Source organism: Crassostrea angulata, chromosome 6 (genome assembly GCF_025612915.1).
Source record: "Crassostrea angulata isolate pt1a10 chromosome 6, ASM2561291v2, whole genome shotgun sequence".
NCBI lineage: Eukaryota > Metazoa > Mollusca > Bivalvia > Ostreida > Ostreidae > Magallana > Magallana angulata.
In genome coordinates this window covers 25,294,975-25,310,344 of record NC_069116.1, presented here as the reverse complement: position 1 = coordinate 25,310,344, position 15,370 = coordinate 25,294,975, and the positions used below count along the sequence as shown (strand labels likewise).

The following is a 15,370-nucleotide window of genomic DNA, read 5'->3' as shown; positions in this document are numbered from 1 at the left end:
CGTTTACATTACAGCAGGCACAATACATTTATATTACAGCAAGTAACTAAATATACATTTACAATATAGGCGCTATGCTGTCAGATAAAAAAAAACGAAAAATTTAGTAGTACGTCGGGCTTTTAAATTATCATGAAATAAATGTAATGACATTTTGTGATTTTGACCTAATATGTTTAATAACTAAGCCGTTGATAAGACTTTTATAAACTGTATTAAAGTGACATTATGCCATTTTTACTAGCGTTATGACTGGAATATTTACAAATCTAAATGAAAAAAATCAGAAATATTCCCCCATATTGAACTAACTTAACTTGAATTTTCATGTACATGTCAGGCCAATAAAAATATATGACAATATTTTATAACCATTTTAACAGGAGCTTGAAATTTGGGTAGTTGTTTAAACAGCAATGTGACGTATACCTGTCTATTTCTTTGCTGGCCACTCAGCCATGACTCTTTGAAATCAACAAAATTTGTTTGACAAAACTGTGTATATTTCACTTGAAACCATCGTCATTTTCAACTTGTTTTGACGTAAGAAAAAGATAGTTACATCATACCGAAAGTCCAAGCTCTTGTTTAAAAGGTTCTAAATGTAGAAATACCAACACTGTAATAGCCGAGGGTGTGCAATTTGAAAAGAAATCTTGTTATTTTGGACTCACATCAGATATAAAACCCAGACGAATAAAATCGTCACCTATGTCTCCATAATGGGTGGTAATTGTCTTTTGCAAAGCTTTAGCCGATGAAATCCGACTCTCAAAGCACATTGTACTTTGAAGAGTATATATGTGCTTTCATTTTTCGTTACATTATGTAGTGTTGTCAAGATGTCTTAGTTCTCTTGCGAGGAAATTGCGCAGAGAGGGAATTCAATCCTTTCAATAATAGAGCGACACCAGGATACCTGGGAGTGGCTAATTGAATTCGATGAGGAAAAAGAAAGCTCGTTCTCGAGAAGCTATAGCCACATTACCAACTGATCAATACAAAGATTTACAACCGATGACATGTGTCCATAGCACACACGGACAAATAAAATGTGACATAACAATTTTTGACGAAGACTTCGATAATATAACCTCTTCCTTTGTTGTATTTATTAATTTCAAGAACATTTATTTTTAGTTTGTATGTATATCTTCAACAATGTAAAATTAAATTTTGAAGGATTTTTTTAAAAATAAATTTTAAAGAAAATTACTTATTTGTTTTACATCACTTTATCAGCTAAACCTCAACCTATTAGAGATCGTCCAAAAATCACGAGCAAGCCGATTTTTAAGGCAGGACAAAATAGGAAGAAAGGCTGAAACACCACCCCCTTTTTTTCGGTGATTTAAGAAGGCTGCTTGGTTGTGGTTATTTTTAGACTACATGTACTGCTTAATTTATTTCATTTAGCAGAAGAGCTTTGTCTAGAGACATAGGAACTATTTAAATTTTAAGGCCAAAACATTAGGGATTTAATAGTTTTTGGCTAAATAAATTACAAATCAAAATTTAAAGAAGATTTCATGGTTGAATTGTTAACCATACAGCTTCCTTAAAGGGGCATGGTCAACGATTTTGGTCAAATTCTACTTTTCTGTTTTTATTATATATTTACACTGCTTTAGGAATGCATTTCAAATGATCATATGAAAGTTGAGAGTCAGCCGTATAGAGTTTAAAGCAAGATACAGGGCTCACAATTCTTTGTCATGTAAACAAGGCTCATGCCCTGTTTATGTTTACATAGGTTCAATATACCAGTAAAAAAATCTTTTTCGAGCTGATTTGTCTATTTTCTTATTCATTTTAAGCATAAATAAACAGTTCTTAACGTTCAACACGTTCATTTTAGGTCCAAAACTGAAATTTTTACTTCAACATTCAAAATGTAAACAAAAACTTTGTTTACATAACAAAGAATTGCAAGCTCTGTAACTCGCTTATAGGTCAACAAAAGACAATCAAATTTTATTTTGGTTGCCTATTAAATGCCATACAGAAGCATTGTAAACATATCGGGAAAATAATGTTTAGCGAAAATAGTGACCATGCCACGGTTAAATTCAAAAATATTTCTTGAAACACGGTGCAGTGCTGTTTATTTTCAATGTTACCCCCACTGTGAATATTGTGAACAATGTTTTCAAATTTTTACTTGCATATAATTAATTTTACTATCTTTTTCATTATGCTATTCGCACAAAAGCATACAACTATGATATCAATATGCCAATATCATAATTTTACTAGCCATTTTAGCGTATAAATAATGAACCCCTTCATATTTATTTCAGATTTCAAAATCTTCAAAATAAGTCTGTAGCTGCACAGTTTGATAGCTGTTCTGAGTGATTAAAAAGGCATTGTCCTGTCTTGTATGCATACTTTTCAAACAAAATGACATGTAGGACTTAATATTTATTGCTTTTACATCTTTTGGCAACACTTTTGGTCAGTTTCGGACAGAAACAAGCCAGTTCAAGAAATGCTAGCATTCTTTTCCTCAAATGTATAAGATGGCCGCACACCCCCCTTAAACAAAGAAAACACGCTGTGTGACCCGCCTGTCTACAGCATGAAGTTTCTTACACATGTTCCTGCTCAAATTGGTCTCCAATATAGGATCTCATTTTACAACGTTCTCTGTCAAACTGTTTTTTTTCGAACGCTTTATTCCAACCCCTGAGAATGTTATTGTCATTTAAATTTAGACCACGTGGTTTTATTTGACCCTTCCAGTTTCGCAGTAAAAATCATGCCTCGTGTTTATAGTCTTTTTCATAGAATCTAGGTACTTGTAGTCAAATATAAAATTAGAGGTTTATTGATTTTAAACTTTATCTTCATTAATTGGTGGATAAAATGTGTTCTAGAAATAAATGTGACAATACAAAAAAATTTTTTTTTTTTGCTAATGCAACAATTAACATGCTTAGTAAAGATCCCCCCTAAGGGTTTATTTTCGATCCGCGCCTGACCTAGTAATTTGCTGCAATAGTGAAACAGAATATACTATTTAATGCAGATTGTTCCTTGAAAATGGCTCGATATACTAAGCTTTTAAGCAAAACTGACACCCATTATTTTTTTTAAAAACATGGTATTGCACACAACAACCATCAAACATGACTATGATTTTATTAAGCAACCCAATGTTTATATTTTCAACCACTCTTCACGTGGCTGAACACGAACGATAACTCTGTTCTGAATATCATCGCTTAATTTAAATAACTGATAGATGGTGAAATAAAACATACATCTTAAAAGATTTTCACGTTTTAACATAAATCAAAGAAGGATATGATATGAAAAACGACCAGGGCTGCGTTCAAGATCGTAGCTGCTAGCCTAGCCGCTAGGTCGTAGATATCTAGGTCTATTGAACGGACCGCTAGGTTAGCCGCTAGGTCTCAGATTTGAAGTCGGAAATATTCAACTAAAGACTTATTACATTAACATAATTTGTTAATTTCAAGCGGAAATATATATGTTAAGATTCATTATAACTTAAAGGATGAATAAAATATCACTATATGAATTGATTTCGTGTTTGTTACAAAGTGGTAACTAAGGTGGCCATCTTGAATTCGATGCTTAGCATAAAATATTTAGGCTACGAATATCTACCTAGCGGCTAGGCTAGCATACCGTTCAATAACGTAGTCGCTGCGCAGCCCTACCTAGCCGCTACGATCTTGAACGCAGCCCAGTACTTACGTATTTTGAGAATATTATCCGAACACATATACTTCCGCTCGAAATTTCACAGGAACTGAACAAATCTCGGTGTGAAGTCTCGTGAACTTTCATTCGAGTACCTCTGGATTTATCATATACTTATCAACGATAAAGAAAACATTCCAAACACATTCGCAGGAGTGATTCTACTGCCAACGGACCGACCACGTTTTCGCGTCGACACCTTGTGTACAGCTGTAGTTCTAAAATTAGCCCACACATCACGTGCTTATAAATACTTAAAAGTTGGACGTTTACTGACCGACCCGGTCAGTAAATGAACTAATTAGAATATACATCTAATACTTTTAGATGCGTTTGATTTAAACTGTGTAATTTGCACAAAGTTTATAACTTTTGTAACTTAATGGAAAACGCAAACATTTCAAACGGCATAATTATATACCTTTAAAGAAAAGGTCATTGACCGAATTTTTAAAGGAAAAATTACACTATAACATACAGAAGATGGTTTTTATCATCATATTTTGGATTTTTTCTTGTTGCATTCTAAGTAAACATCATCCTTAAGTAGTCTTATTAGATTGATGTATTCTCCTTTAAATGTGTTTTACTCTCTCTCTCTCTCTCTCTCTCTCTCTCTCTCTCTCTCTCTCTCTCTCTCGGAAATTATCATCAATTAAAGTGACATTTTCTTAGCTATGTCACGTGACACATACAATAAACGTTTACTGTCACGTGTGATTCGCCACGCTGTCACTTGATTTTAATGTATCCCACGGCACCTTTCCCACTAGTTGTGACCTGGTTCCACAAGGTTCAACAGCCTTTAAACATCTTTGAGAAGTGCTTGGTAAAACAGAATCAACATATTCTCTTTTACAAACGTTTAGGAAGTTTTGAAAAAAAAACCACATGCATCATCAAATCTTAGCCTTTTTCACTTGATCCAACATTCGTGATACAATTTTTAATAGTTTTTAAAACAGAATCGACATATTATTCTCTAATTTTTGACAACAGCATGTCCAAATCACAAGAGCAACAATTATTACAGTGATTATAGTAAAAGTAATTCAAAACTCTTTCGGTTTCATTTTATATTAAGCTCGTTTTAGTTTGGTTGCTACGTGCCATTTGATTGGCTGGAAAAAACCCAGTTTATCGTATAAACAACGCACTTACGTCACAATAAGTGTTTCATTTCATTTTACATTGCATAATAATTTTTAACTGACAATTGTCTCAATATTTTTAAGGAATGAATTCAATATTTATTTGTTTTATACGTAATAAAATGGTTTGGGGCAGTTTACGCTTTATAAACCGCGAAGCATCTTTGCTTAGAATGAGATTACCGGGTAATCCGTGGTATTGTTCAAAGTCTTGAATTTTTTTTTAAAAAGTGCTCTTTGTAGATACTTTGATCTCAAATTCAATCTTTTATCTTTGATCTTTTATTCGTACTATTGATCGAAGTTTGCTTTACATTACCGGTAAAAATATCCCTCATAAGATTAAATCTTTATTAAACAATTGTTACGATAAACAAGATCATCGAAACGTACATAAATATTCCTTTTGATTGTATCAGAAGAATTTCATTTTTTTAACATTAAGATGAGGCTTTTGAGGCATTTGCATATTTTCTCTGTGATAGATTGCTTTCCCTGTACTCCCCGATGCGCTGCTCTTGTTTTCCGATTGCCATGCATTCTTTCTAAAAAGAAAGTCACAGGCTTTCGTTAGATAAAGCTGTTTTAACCCTATTTTCAAGACAAGAATTAAACAAAGACTAATAAACAGTTGAAAGACAAAAATCTTCAGTACAATTTAGAAAGTCTAGAATGTGGGTGATATAAAATTTAGAGAAAAAAGAAGATTGGACTAAATTAAGATTTAGTGCTCCATGGCTGACAATACCACAACTATAAAATGTGTGCCAGAGAACGAGATAAAAAGGAAACGCCATTATGGCGAAAAGTAAATCAATGACATTTATACTTACAAATTACGTTTCAGGAAAATGGTGAGTAGATATTTGATATTAAGCTTGAATTGTAAAGTTTAAGATAAAAGATAAAAACCTACACATTCGTCCTTTCGAGGACATTTCCAACAATAAGGTTGATTATACCAAGTAAATCAGGCAGCCTGTGCGCCACATTGCTCGCCTGAGCAACACTTTCAATAGTTGATTTGGCACCTTCACAATGTCAATGGTCATATGGGAACGATCACCACACTTGTCATTATCAATTAGTTGACCTCGTCATGAGGTCATCTTTTACCAGATATGTGTAGTAATCCAACTCCTGTTGTGTCGATTGTTAACAAATGAACCTTGCCCTGTATTCAGGCAGAAATATTGTTTCATTTTTATTCATTTTAAACATATTATTTGGACAATTTTACCAAAAATGCATTCAATGAAAATGGTAAACAACGTCGCGTTTCTTTTGAAAAATACATTGCTGTGGATTTTACATTCTAACGAGTTCATAGGTCAACACGACATGTGATATACATCTGCAGCGACTAATTGCAAAGTTATTGTTGTTTTTAAAAGTATTTCGATGTTTTATGTTCGTTAAAAGTTTGTTTAAAGCATAATCAGGATAAATAAATAAGATGACGAATTTCTTGTGCCTGGCTGCGTCCTCGCAACCGAGAACTCTCGCGAACCTCCCGAAAATTTCTCGCGTGCGGAGGTTCGCGAGAGTCTCGTCGTCGCGAAATTTTCTCACCGCGAACCAGTCCGTTCATGTCAATGTTACTTTTTTCCAGATATTAATCTTCATCGATTGATTGTATATAGTACAATATCAACTACACATGGTTATATATTTAATTATATCCAAACTATTTAAAGATCACCTGATTTAGATAGATATGTATTATTTTTCTTGCTTTGTATTTTGTCTATTTCTTTAATTTTCATATCAGATACGAGAAATTCAAAACCAAGTGCTGTATGAAGCCATTTTGCTTTGTTTTGTAAACTGGGTTACTGGCCATTTCAAAAGCTATATTCAACTCCTTTAAAAGAAGAGTTTTGTATGACGACATAGGAAAATAGCCTTAGTTTAAATCTTACATATTAGGAATTCTTCTTTACTTACAAAAAGTTTATTGCCGAAGAAACCATGTCTAAAATTCTAAAGTAGGTTTGACGGTAAATGGTACATGCAGACCATCCAGCCGCCTTAATTAAAAGATTTTTAAGACAACTGATTTTTTGGGGGGATTAAATCCGTGGTTATTAGAGACAGTGTGAAATCACACTGCACTTATTGCCGTGTTATGTCTTTTTTAAATCTAAAAACAGATCAAACAGGTCGACGTTGTGCATGCTTTAGGACTTATGGTTCACCCACCGTTCTACAGAACAACAACAAAATCATGGCTCTTCTGCCTACACTAACAATCTAATGGTGCACAGAATTCGTCTTGGAATTCACAAGGGAGGCATTAAAGCGCTAAGCATTTAGTGATTTGTGTTTTCACAAACCGAAGATACCCAGCGGCAAAAAAAAATTGATAAAAAAAAATTCTATACTGGTGATCTGCTATTTCAAAAGAAACAATGTTAAAGAAGCCTGAAAAACAGCCACGAAGCTAGCTTTGAATTACTATAATACATTGATTTGTGCATTGTTCATTAAACTTTAACTGACAAACTGAGTACCTAAAAAATATCAGATTATAGTTCTTTAATTGGACCAAGTTGAAGGTAGCAAATATAGTTTAATTCTTAAACTTCCATATAATTTTGAAACCCTTCACCAAAAGTTTTACATATAAACTGGTTTATTAAAAAACTTTATCAAAGACGTATAAACCCCCTGAAAAATTTCGTTTTGTTTTTATTTTGAAACCATGCAGTTTAAATTGAATTTCATCAGAAGATACGGTTTTACATAAATGTATATAGAAACTTAAAAAGAATCATTTTGCATTTTATTTCGAATGAATGCACAATTATAATTTTAATAACAAGTTGTATATGTACGAGGTACATGCAGACAGAAAAAAACCCCTGAAAGATCAAAATGTACGAACCAGGAACAAATATGTTCTGTAAATTGGAAACTTGTCAGCTTTATTAGTCTCCGGATAAATTCAACTGTTTACATGGTATGCATTCTTTACATTATAAAGAGATTTCGGGGGAGAATTCTTGTTATGAAGCCAAAATACAATAACCAGAACTTATGTGTGACGCACAAATGGAAATGAAAGACAAAAATGGCGAAATTGAAGAAGCTTTAGTGGAAAAAGCAATGTGTTAGTAACAGGAAGAGCATCTCAATTGAAATAAATATTCCACAATGCTCCCTTGTTGTAATTTTTTTTATCGTTTAGATCATAATTTGTTCTTCCTAATATGAATTTTATTGACAGCTTCCAAGGATATGCCTATGTATGGGATTTCTAGTTTAACGGCCACTTGATTGCATGCCACGATTCATCAAATTACTTCTGAAATGCAAATTTCTTCTGGATTTAATATTTACCACCAGAATAACTTTGAAATAAGCGTTGTTTTATTACTGCGTGTCGAATTATAAGAGAAACGATATAATGTTTTAATGAATGGTGCGTAATCACTGTATAAGTTGCTTACACGCGATTTTAGGTATCCCTTGGAATCGGTTCTAGTTTTGTTTTTTTTGTTTTGTTATAAATTGAATAGCTGTAACAAATTCCTTCCTGTATTTCTAGGATCAAAGGATAATGTTATGCTTTAATTCATTGATATATACCGATGATTCTATTCGATAATTAAAAGTATGTTATTTAAAGCAAAGGTGAACGGACGGAACTTTTCTCGAAAACTTACTATTCAAACAATTTCATTTCAGCTAATTATGTATGATATTGCTTGTGTGATCTGAGTTTACCAGTAGTTTTAGAAATGGATTTTATTCTAACTTTATCAAATGGACGCTTATGATTAGACATGATTTCTTCTTACTTGTTGGAATGTGCCTGAATTTGTTAGGTGCAGGTAGGACCAAGTATAATCTAACTGTCTGTATATGACAGATACATATATTTCTTATTCATGCATGTACATTGCTTTTAATCCCCCACAACCTTTTAAATCATATGAAAATTGTCTATTGTACTTATCGATATACACATCGAAAATCCTAAATACTCGTATTGTTAAAAAAAGTCCATATGCGCCAAACTATCATTGAATTTCTATCCTAAATAAATCAAGGTTATTTTACACACACCTGTATACTGTGTAGAAGTCTCTCCATTTGAATATACCGGCATTTTGCAACGGTTCCAAATGTTGATTTTGCTTTAGTCTGTCATAATTTCTCTCTATTTGATACTCACTGGGATTGTCCTAACAACTGACAGATCATATAACAGCTGTATAGTCTACATATAACACAAACATTGTGTCGATATAACTTGTACAACAATTATCTTTGTTTAAATTTTGGCGCCGTCCTTTGTAGGTTTATATCGTTAATCGTAGAATTAACTTTACACAGCATTCAAAAAATTCTGTATACTTTAAAGCAATTGAAACTCGACACGTTGCATTTATGTTGTCTCTCTGTAAAAACACGAATATTTTGCTCTAATATATAACTTTTAACTATTGCAGATAAACTTTGCTATGCTTGCAGAATTATTTTCCATCTAATAATACCCTATCTAGCTTTAAAACCAAACAAACATGGTGGATAAAGGTTTCGAGAGCGAGAGTCTAATAAATATGAGACTAATGTTTTACAAACAAATAGGTCACTGCCGGTTTTGTTATATTTTGAAAAAAAAAAATATTTTAATACTAGAAACCAGAACCTTTTAAATCATCATGATTTTGCAGCATTATGCTGGCGACACATTTTGTGCAAATCGTCGTGCTTTGTAGCAAGACTATCATCGATATTCGGTCGAGCGTCCTCTATGATACTAGTACCAATTCTGTTATATCATTCCCTGACATTTTGAATCCGATCAATTCGCCTTCACGATCAGCTATAATGTGAGAGCATGTAACCAATGAGTTCTTTGCTTCAGTTTTTAATTAAGCAACACGGTTGGAAAAAAATAGATGATCATATACACTTATCGAACATAACCTACGAAATACGGAAATAAATTTAGTTTGAATAAATGTTCCATACTACCAATTCTATTATATAAGAAAATAAAAAAGCTATAGGCGTTACCAATGGAATATTTTATTACCAACCATATATTTGCTCAGTACATTAAGTAAAAAGTCATTTAATGATGATTTATGAATATACATTGTAGATATAAATATATTTTCTAAAATTATGAAAAGGGTTAGATAAATTTTGCAACAGTACTATTGTTGATAGAAAATTCACCTCTCAGATCGTATATAAAGACATACCGGTATATGCAATGAATGTTCTACCGAATAATATTTTCAGACTGAAACATTTTATTCACAGTATTAAGGAGGGCTGGATGGTCATAGTCATTTCAAGACCATGTTAATCTCCTTCAAAAGAAGAGCTAAGAATAAAGCTATGGAGGAAACGGATGAAATTCCAAAGCCTGAATATAAGGAAATATTCTGCACTTAGTTTCTGGCTAAAACACATAATTATTAAATATTTTTAAAGGTAGATTTACACTTAAATGATAATTTATTGATCGCTCAGCCAACTTAATAAATACTTCGTTATCTGTTTTAAAAAAAATGGGGAAAGGGTCTTGCGAAGATCGAGGGGGGTCTGGGGGTCCAGACACCCGTGGAAAATTCAGACTTATTTAATCCACATAGTTGAGTGATCGAAAACAGGCCCGGGATCCCCCTGGCTAAAAAGACATTTTTCTCGGAACCCGCACCCCCAATTGCGGTAGAATATTCTGGATCCGCGCATGAAACGTTATACACTAAACTATCAATGACTTAACGAAGGAAAAAAGTGACTAAAATATTAAATAAGGATTGTATGGAGACCTTTTCGTTCATTAATATGATAATTAAAAACAAATGATTGTTCATTGAACAAAAATAAAAAAATTACTAAACAAAATATAAATAGTTTTGTAGAAAGGACTAATATTCAGTCATCGAAAAAGAAAGGCATGTGTCCACTGTTACCGCCCGAGCCATTCTTGACTGGACAACATTTGGAGAGACGAGGACGGAAGAATTCGGCGGATGAAGCTCCACAAAACCCGGCAAATTCGAACCCATGACCGCAAAACATTGTGCAGAGGCAGCCGGGAAGAAACCTTTCTCTACCAAATACATTCATAACTTCTTGTGAGCCCGAATTGGGGAAATCGTGATCCGGCATTTCCCAGGAACCACTAGATCCGCCCGGAAGGAAATCATCGTCGACTGGGGACATTTCCGTGGTTGTTGGTGGTTTTGTAGGTGCATCTGTGATAATGCGGGGTTTGGATTCTTTTTTAGGCGCTGGGGTTATTTTTTCATTTTTCTTAGTCTTACTCTTAGACGGCCTTTCTTTGGGTTTTTTCACAACCTTGGAAGGCAAAGGTTTAGATGGCTTTGTTGCTTTGTGTTTAGTGACGTTTTTCTTTGTTTTTCTTACACCGGATTTGTGTTTCTTTGCTTTTATTGTTTTTCGTAGTGGCTTCTGTTTAGGAACAGTTACTGATTTGATTGCAGTTTCAACAGGTTTAGTCAGAGGTTCAGAGTTCAACGGACTTATGGCGACTGTGAGATGGTCTGGATTTTTGTTGGTATGTTCAGTAGGTTTTTGCAAGCTTATGTCCTTCTTGACAACATCAGATTTTTCCTCCGCAGGTGCAATGACGGTGTTTTCTGGCAGAATGTTAGGGATCGCATTTAGGACGGAAGGAGACCCAAGAAGTCCTTGCTGCCCCGACAAGTTCCCAGTGGAAATTCTCATTGGAGGATGAAATCTTCTTTGATGCATTTGTCTCGGTCTGTTGTTAACATAAGAGGGTTGAAAAGGGCGCCTTCTATGGACAGGGTTAAACATCATCGGTCCCGCGATTCCTGTATTTTGTATGGCTGGATTTCTTGGTGTCCAATTTCTAACTGGAGGGGTGCGTAAGATATGCTGACTTGGTGGTTTCAGAGGGATTGTAGGTTTGAAGTTGGAGTTCATTGCCGATAAAAAACTAAACTCGGGTTTTGAAATTTTATGATCGACATGGAATGGCTTGTGGGCTGATGCATGCTTCACCGATTCAGAGGCTGAAGGTTTTGGTATGTGTTCGCTGCTATCGAAAGGATGTTTCTTGGTTTGATGATGTCCCGCTATAGTGTTTTGAAATCGAAAAATTGACTTTCTCCTGTTATCAAAAGAGGGAGACAGCTGTTGACCTGGTCGTGTTTGAAATATTTCCCTTGATGAATCTTGTCTGTTTGCGAGAAATCCTTGGCTGTGTGTAAAACTGTTGCGGTGATGTACCCTGTTGTGATTTGGATTATATCTAAATGAAGAAACCGGCTGTGAATTTTGTCTCTGAGGAATCAGGAACCTTTGAGCCTCTGAAAATTTAAACAAACGAATAGTGAAGAAAGTTTCAACCTTATAATTATTATCAGAAATAATTGACATCCATTGTAATATTAATTTTAGAAAATGTTACATACTAATAAATATCAAGTGATGTTGTTTACATGTACCCTTGGGGCATATGACCTAGATATGTTCTTATTCTTAGAATGTGTACAATTATCAACTTAGATAGAAAAAAAAATATTTCAATTTTAATAAACTTTTCATAAAAGTACTAGGCCCGTTTAACTTATTATATGCTAATAGAACTGTGGTATCTACATGTATTTTCGATAAAAGTTTATCGCCTCTAGACATTTATTGATTCATGTGGACTGTTTACTAGTCAATTAACTAGTGACCAGCTGGACTATCAAGAAAAGTCCCAACAACAATTAGCACGACAGGTAATGACGGTCTGTCATGTAAACACGACTTTTCACTGCTAATCTCGTGTAATACAACCCTTGCAGATGATTGTACTAATGAATTGTGTATTGCGTAAAGAAAAACGACAACAATAACGACAGAACGACATTATGGGAAAATTCAGCAAAACAGAGGTAAATAACGGGAATCCATAACAAATAGACCAATTATTTTGCTCGTTTACGGTACACGTAACAATTCGTTATAATCTTGAAAAAAAATATTATTCATCTTTTCTGAAGTACTTATGTTGAAATATACTGTTTTTATTAGACTTGTGCTTTTCGACAAGAAAGCAAAAAAAAAAAAAACTATAGGAATATTTAATAAAAATACATACACGCATGCTCAATTAATGCACACGTGCGGAAGTAAAAACTGTGAATAAAAGCATTTCTCAGTTGTTGCTTTTAGTAGCAAAGAACATTTGTGAATTAGGTATTTTATATGATATCGCATTTGTTAGTTTAGTTTCAATTCAAATGACTTTCATACAAACCATGAAATTTTGCAAGTCTCTTTATTTCAGTGTACGAAATGTAAAAACATTCTAATAGAACACATGGTAAAAAAAATTTATAATTAGAATCATCAGTAACGCATCTTTTAAGAAAGTTATTATAATACCTTATTCTTTAAAAAATGATTTTTATATTCTATAATATGTTTTCATAAGGTTTGAATCTTCCAACAGTTTAATTGTAAATGCAAAATAAATGGAATAAAATAAAATAATTTTAAGAAAACAGCGTCGGATAAAATTGGATTTAAGAAAATCAGAGAAATAAGATCTTAATTAATTGTGAGATTAATCAAGCATGTTATACCAACTGTGATAAAACTCTTTATGAAAATTAACAAAAGTTGTAGAGTATAAATAACTCTTATTTTACATAGTGTAAAAACGTTGGAAGAAAACATGTAACAGTGTATTTGCCCTAACTTAAAAATGTGATGTTTACTGGTTTTTCTTTCGATATATTTATTCAATTATATTTTTATGAAAAATGGTATGACAGAAATGCATTATATTCGTATATGATGGACATGGTAAAACATATTATCTTCTTCCATAATTCTTCTTCGTCATTCTTATAGCATTTACACGAGTAAAAAAAAAAATTTCCTAAAACAAAAAAAACGAATGTTTTAGGGGGGATGGGGGTGGGTGGGTTTATTCGTAAATGATTTATTATCTGATAGACCTTACCGATTTGGCTTTCAAATTGATATGTTTATGATACACGTATTACGCTTATCTATATCGTTATCTAGCTAATATTATAACTTTATAACTGTATTAGTTCTTTCTCCTAGCAGGAGAAAGAACTCTTCCAGAATTACGAAGATTTTGGGATAACAGAATCGATATATTTTCATTATTCGAATAGTTGGCTGCTTTATTTAAACAAAAGACAAAAATTCAGAATGTTTTCTGTTTAGGAACATTTTAAACTACTTTGGTTGCATAGTATTACATGTATATCACAAACTTTCGATTTAAAAAAAAAACACATAGCCTTTAAATTACATTAAAAACATAAAATGCCCGTGCTAGACTTCTACCATAATGAAGTATTGTTTAAAGCACTTAGTTTAAATTTGATGAATTACGAAAAAGAAATTCATTCAAAGTTAAAGAGGTACTTCGACAAATTAACATTATTATTATTATTATTATTATTATACAACTTTAGCCTTAATTTCAACAAAAAGCTCTTGTTTATAATGGTTAGGCAAACAAAAATAAAATATGCCAAAATTCAATTTCCATTCTATGCATATGTTAGCCTGGCAGAAAGGATATTCGAAAATTTCGACACACGCCTTCCTCATATTTGGAGTTTAAAACGGAAACATTCTTAGTAAAGTAATTGGAATCTCCAGTCCTTACACATTCTATTTTTTTTTTCAATGTTAACCATTCTAGTAAGAAGCAAATAATTTACCAATTGAATATGATTTAATAATTTTCTTCACAGTTTAGTAAATCATGAATTAAAAGATATCTGCGATAAGTACTTACCCGATAAATTATAAGAAAATAAACTTAATATGAATATTCCAAAGAGGGAGGATTTCAAATACATGGTCCTAGGAGAGAGTCCTCTTCAAACTGACCGTTTGCCTTTTACCTGACCCACTAATTAAGTTTGTCTCTGCACTAATTAGTGTATTATGTGCATTTATTAACTGTAACAAGGGGTCACGGTAAACGAGCTAAGCACGTAAGTTGCATTTTATAATTACTGAGAAGTCATTAACGGACATTTTTTATTGGCCTTTGACCTCATAAAAGGACAGTAAAAAATGATTAAAGGAATCATGAGAAAGGGCGAACATGATGAACTTTCGACTCTAGATCTAATACACCCCCTCTAAATAACTTTATGATAATGACCGTTTGTATTTTTACAAGTATCGAAATAACAGTTATAAATATAGATATTTATAAACTGTTCACAAAATTTGTTTTGCTTACATAGGTTGCAAGTTGTTACGAGCATATTTGTTTAAATACGATTTTTTTTCTATTTTCAAGTTTATGGTAACCAGATTCTAAGGAATTTTATATGTCGTTTATTTTAAACATTGTATGTTTTTGTTCGGCAATTTATGTGTAAACAAATCATGGTACAATACGCAGGTCGTTCGTAAGACCCTGTTATTACGTCTCGTTATGTCTTTTGCTCTTTTTTCCTGTCTTTGACATTGTGATCTAA

The 15,370-nt window shown here is 32.9% G+C and overlaps 1 protein-coding gene across 1 annotated transcript; it reads right to left on the bottom strand.

Annotated features, from left to right (window-relative positions):
- Nucleotides 1–9,778: 9,778 nt before the first annotated feature.
- Nucleotides 9,779–14,793, bottom strand: LOC128189692 (uncharacterized). Its single transcript, XM_052861404.1, has 2 exons — nucleotides 14,674–14,793; nucleotides 9,779–12,208 (listed from the first exon to the last, which is right to left on the bottom strand). Exons 1-2 carry the CDS (start codon nucleotides 14,735–14,737, stop codon nucleotides 10,785–10,787), a joined length of 1,488 nt encoding a protein of 495 aa, XP_052717364.1. The 5' UTR covers nucleotides 14,738–14,793; the 3' UTR covers nucleotides 9,779–10,784.
- Between the last annotated feature and the right edge of the window lie 577 nt (nucleotides 14,794–15,370).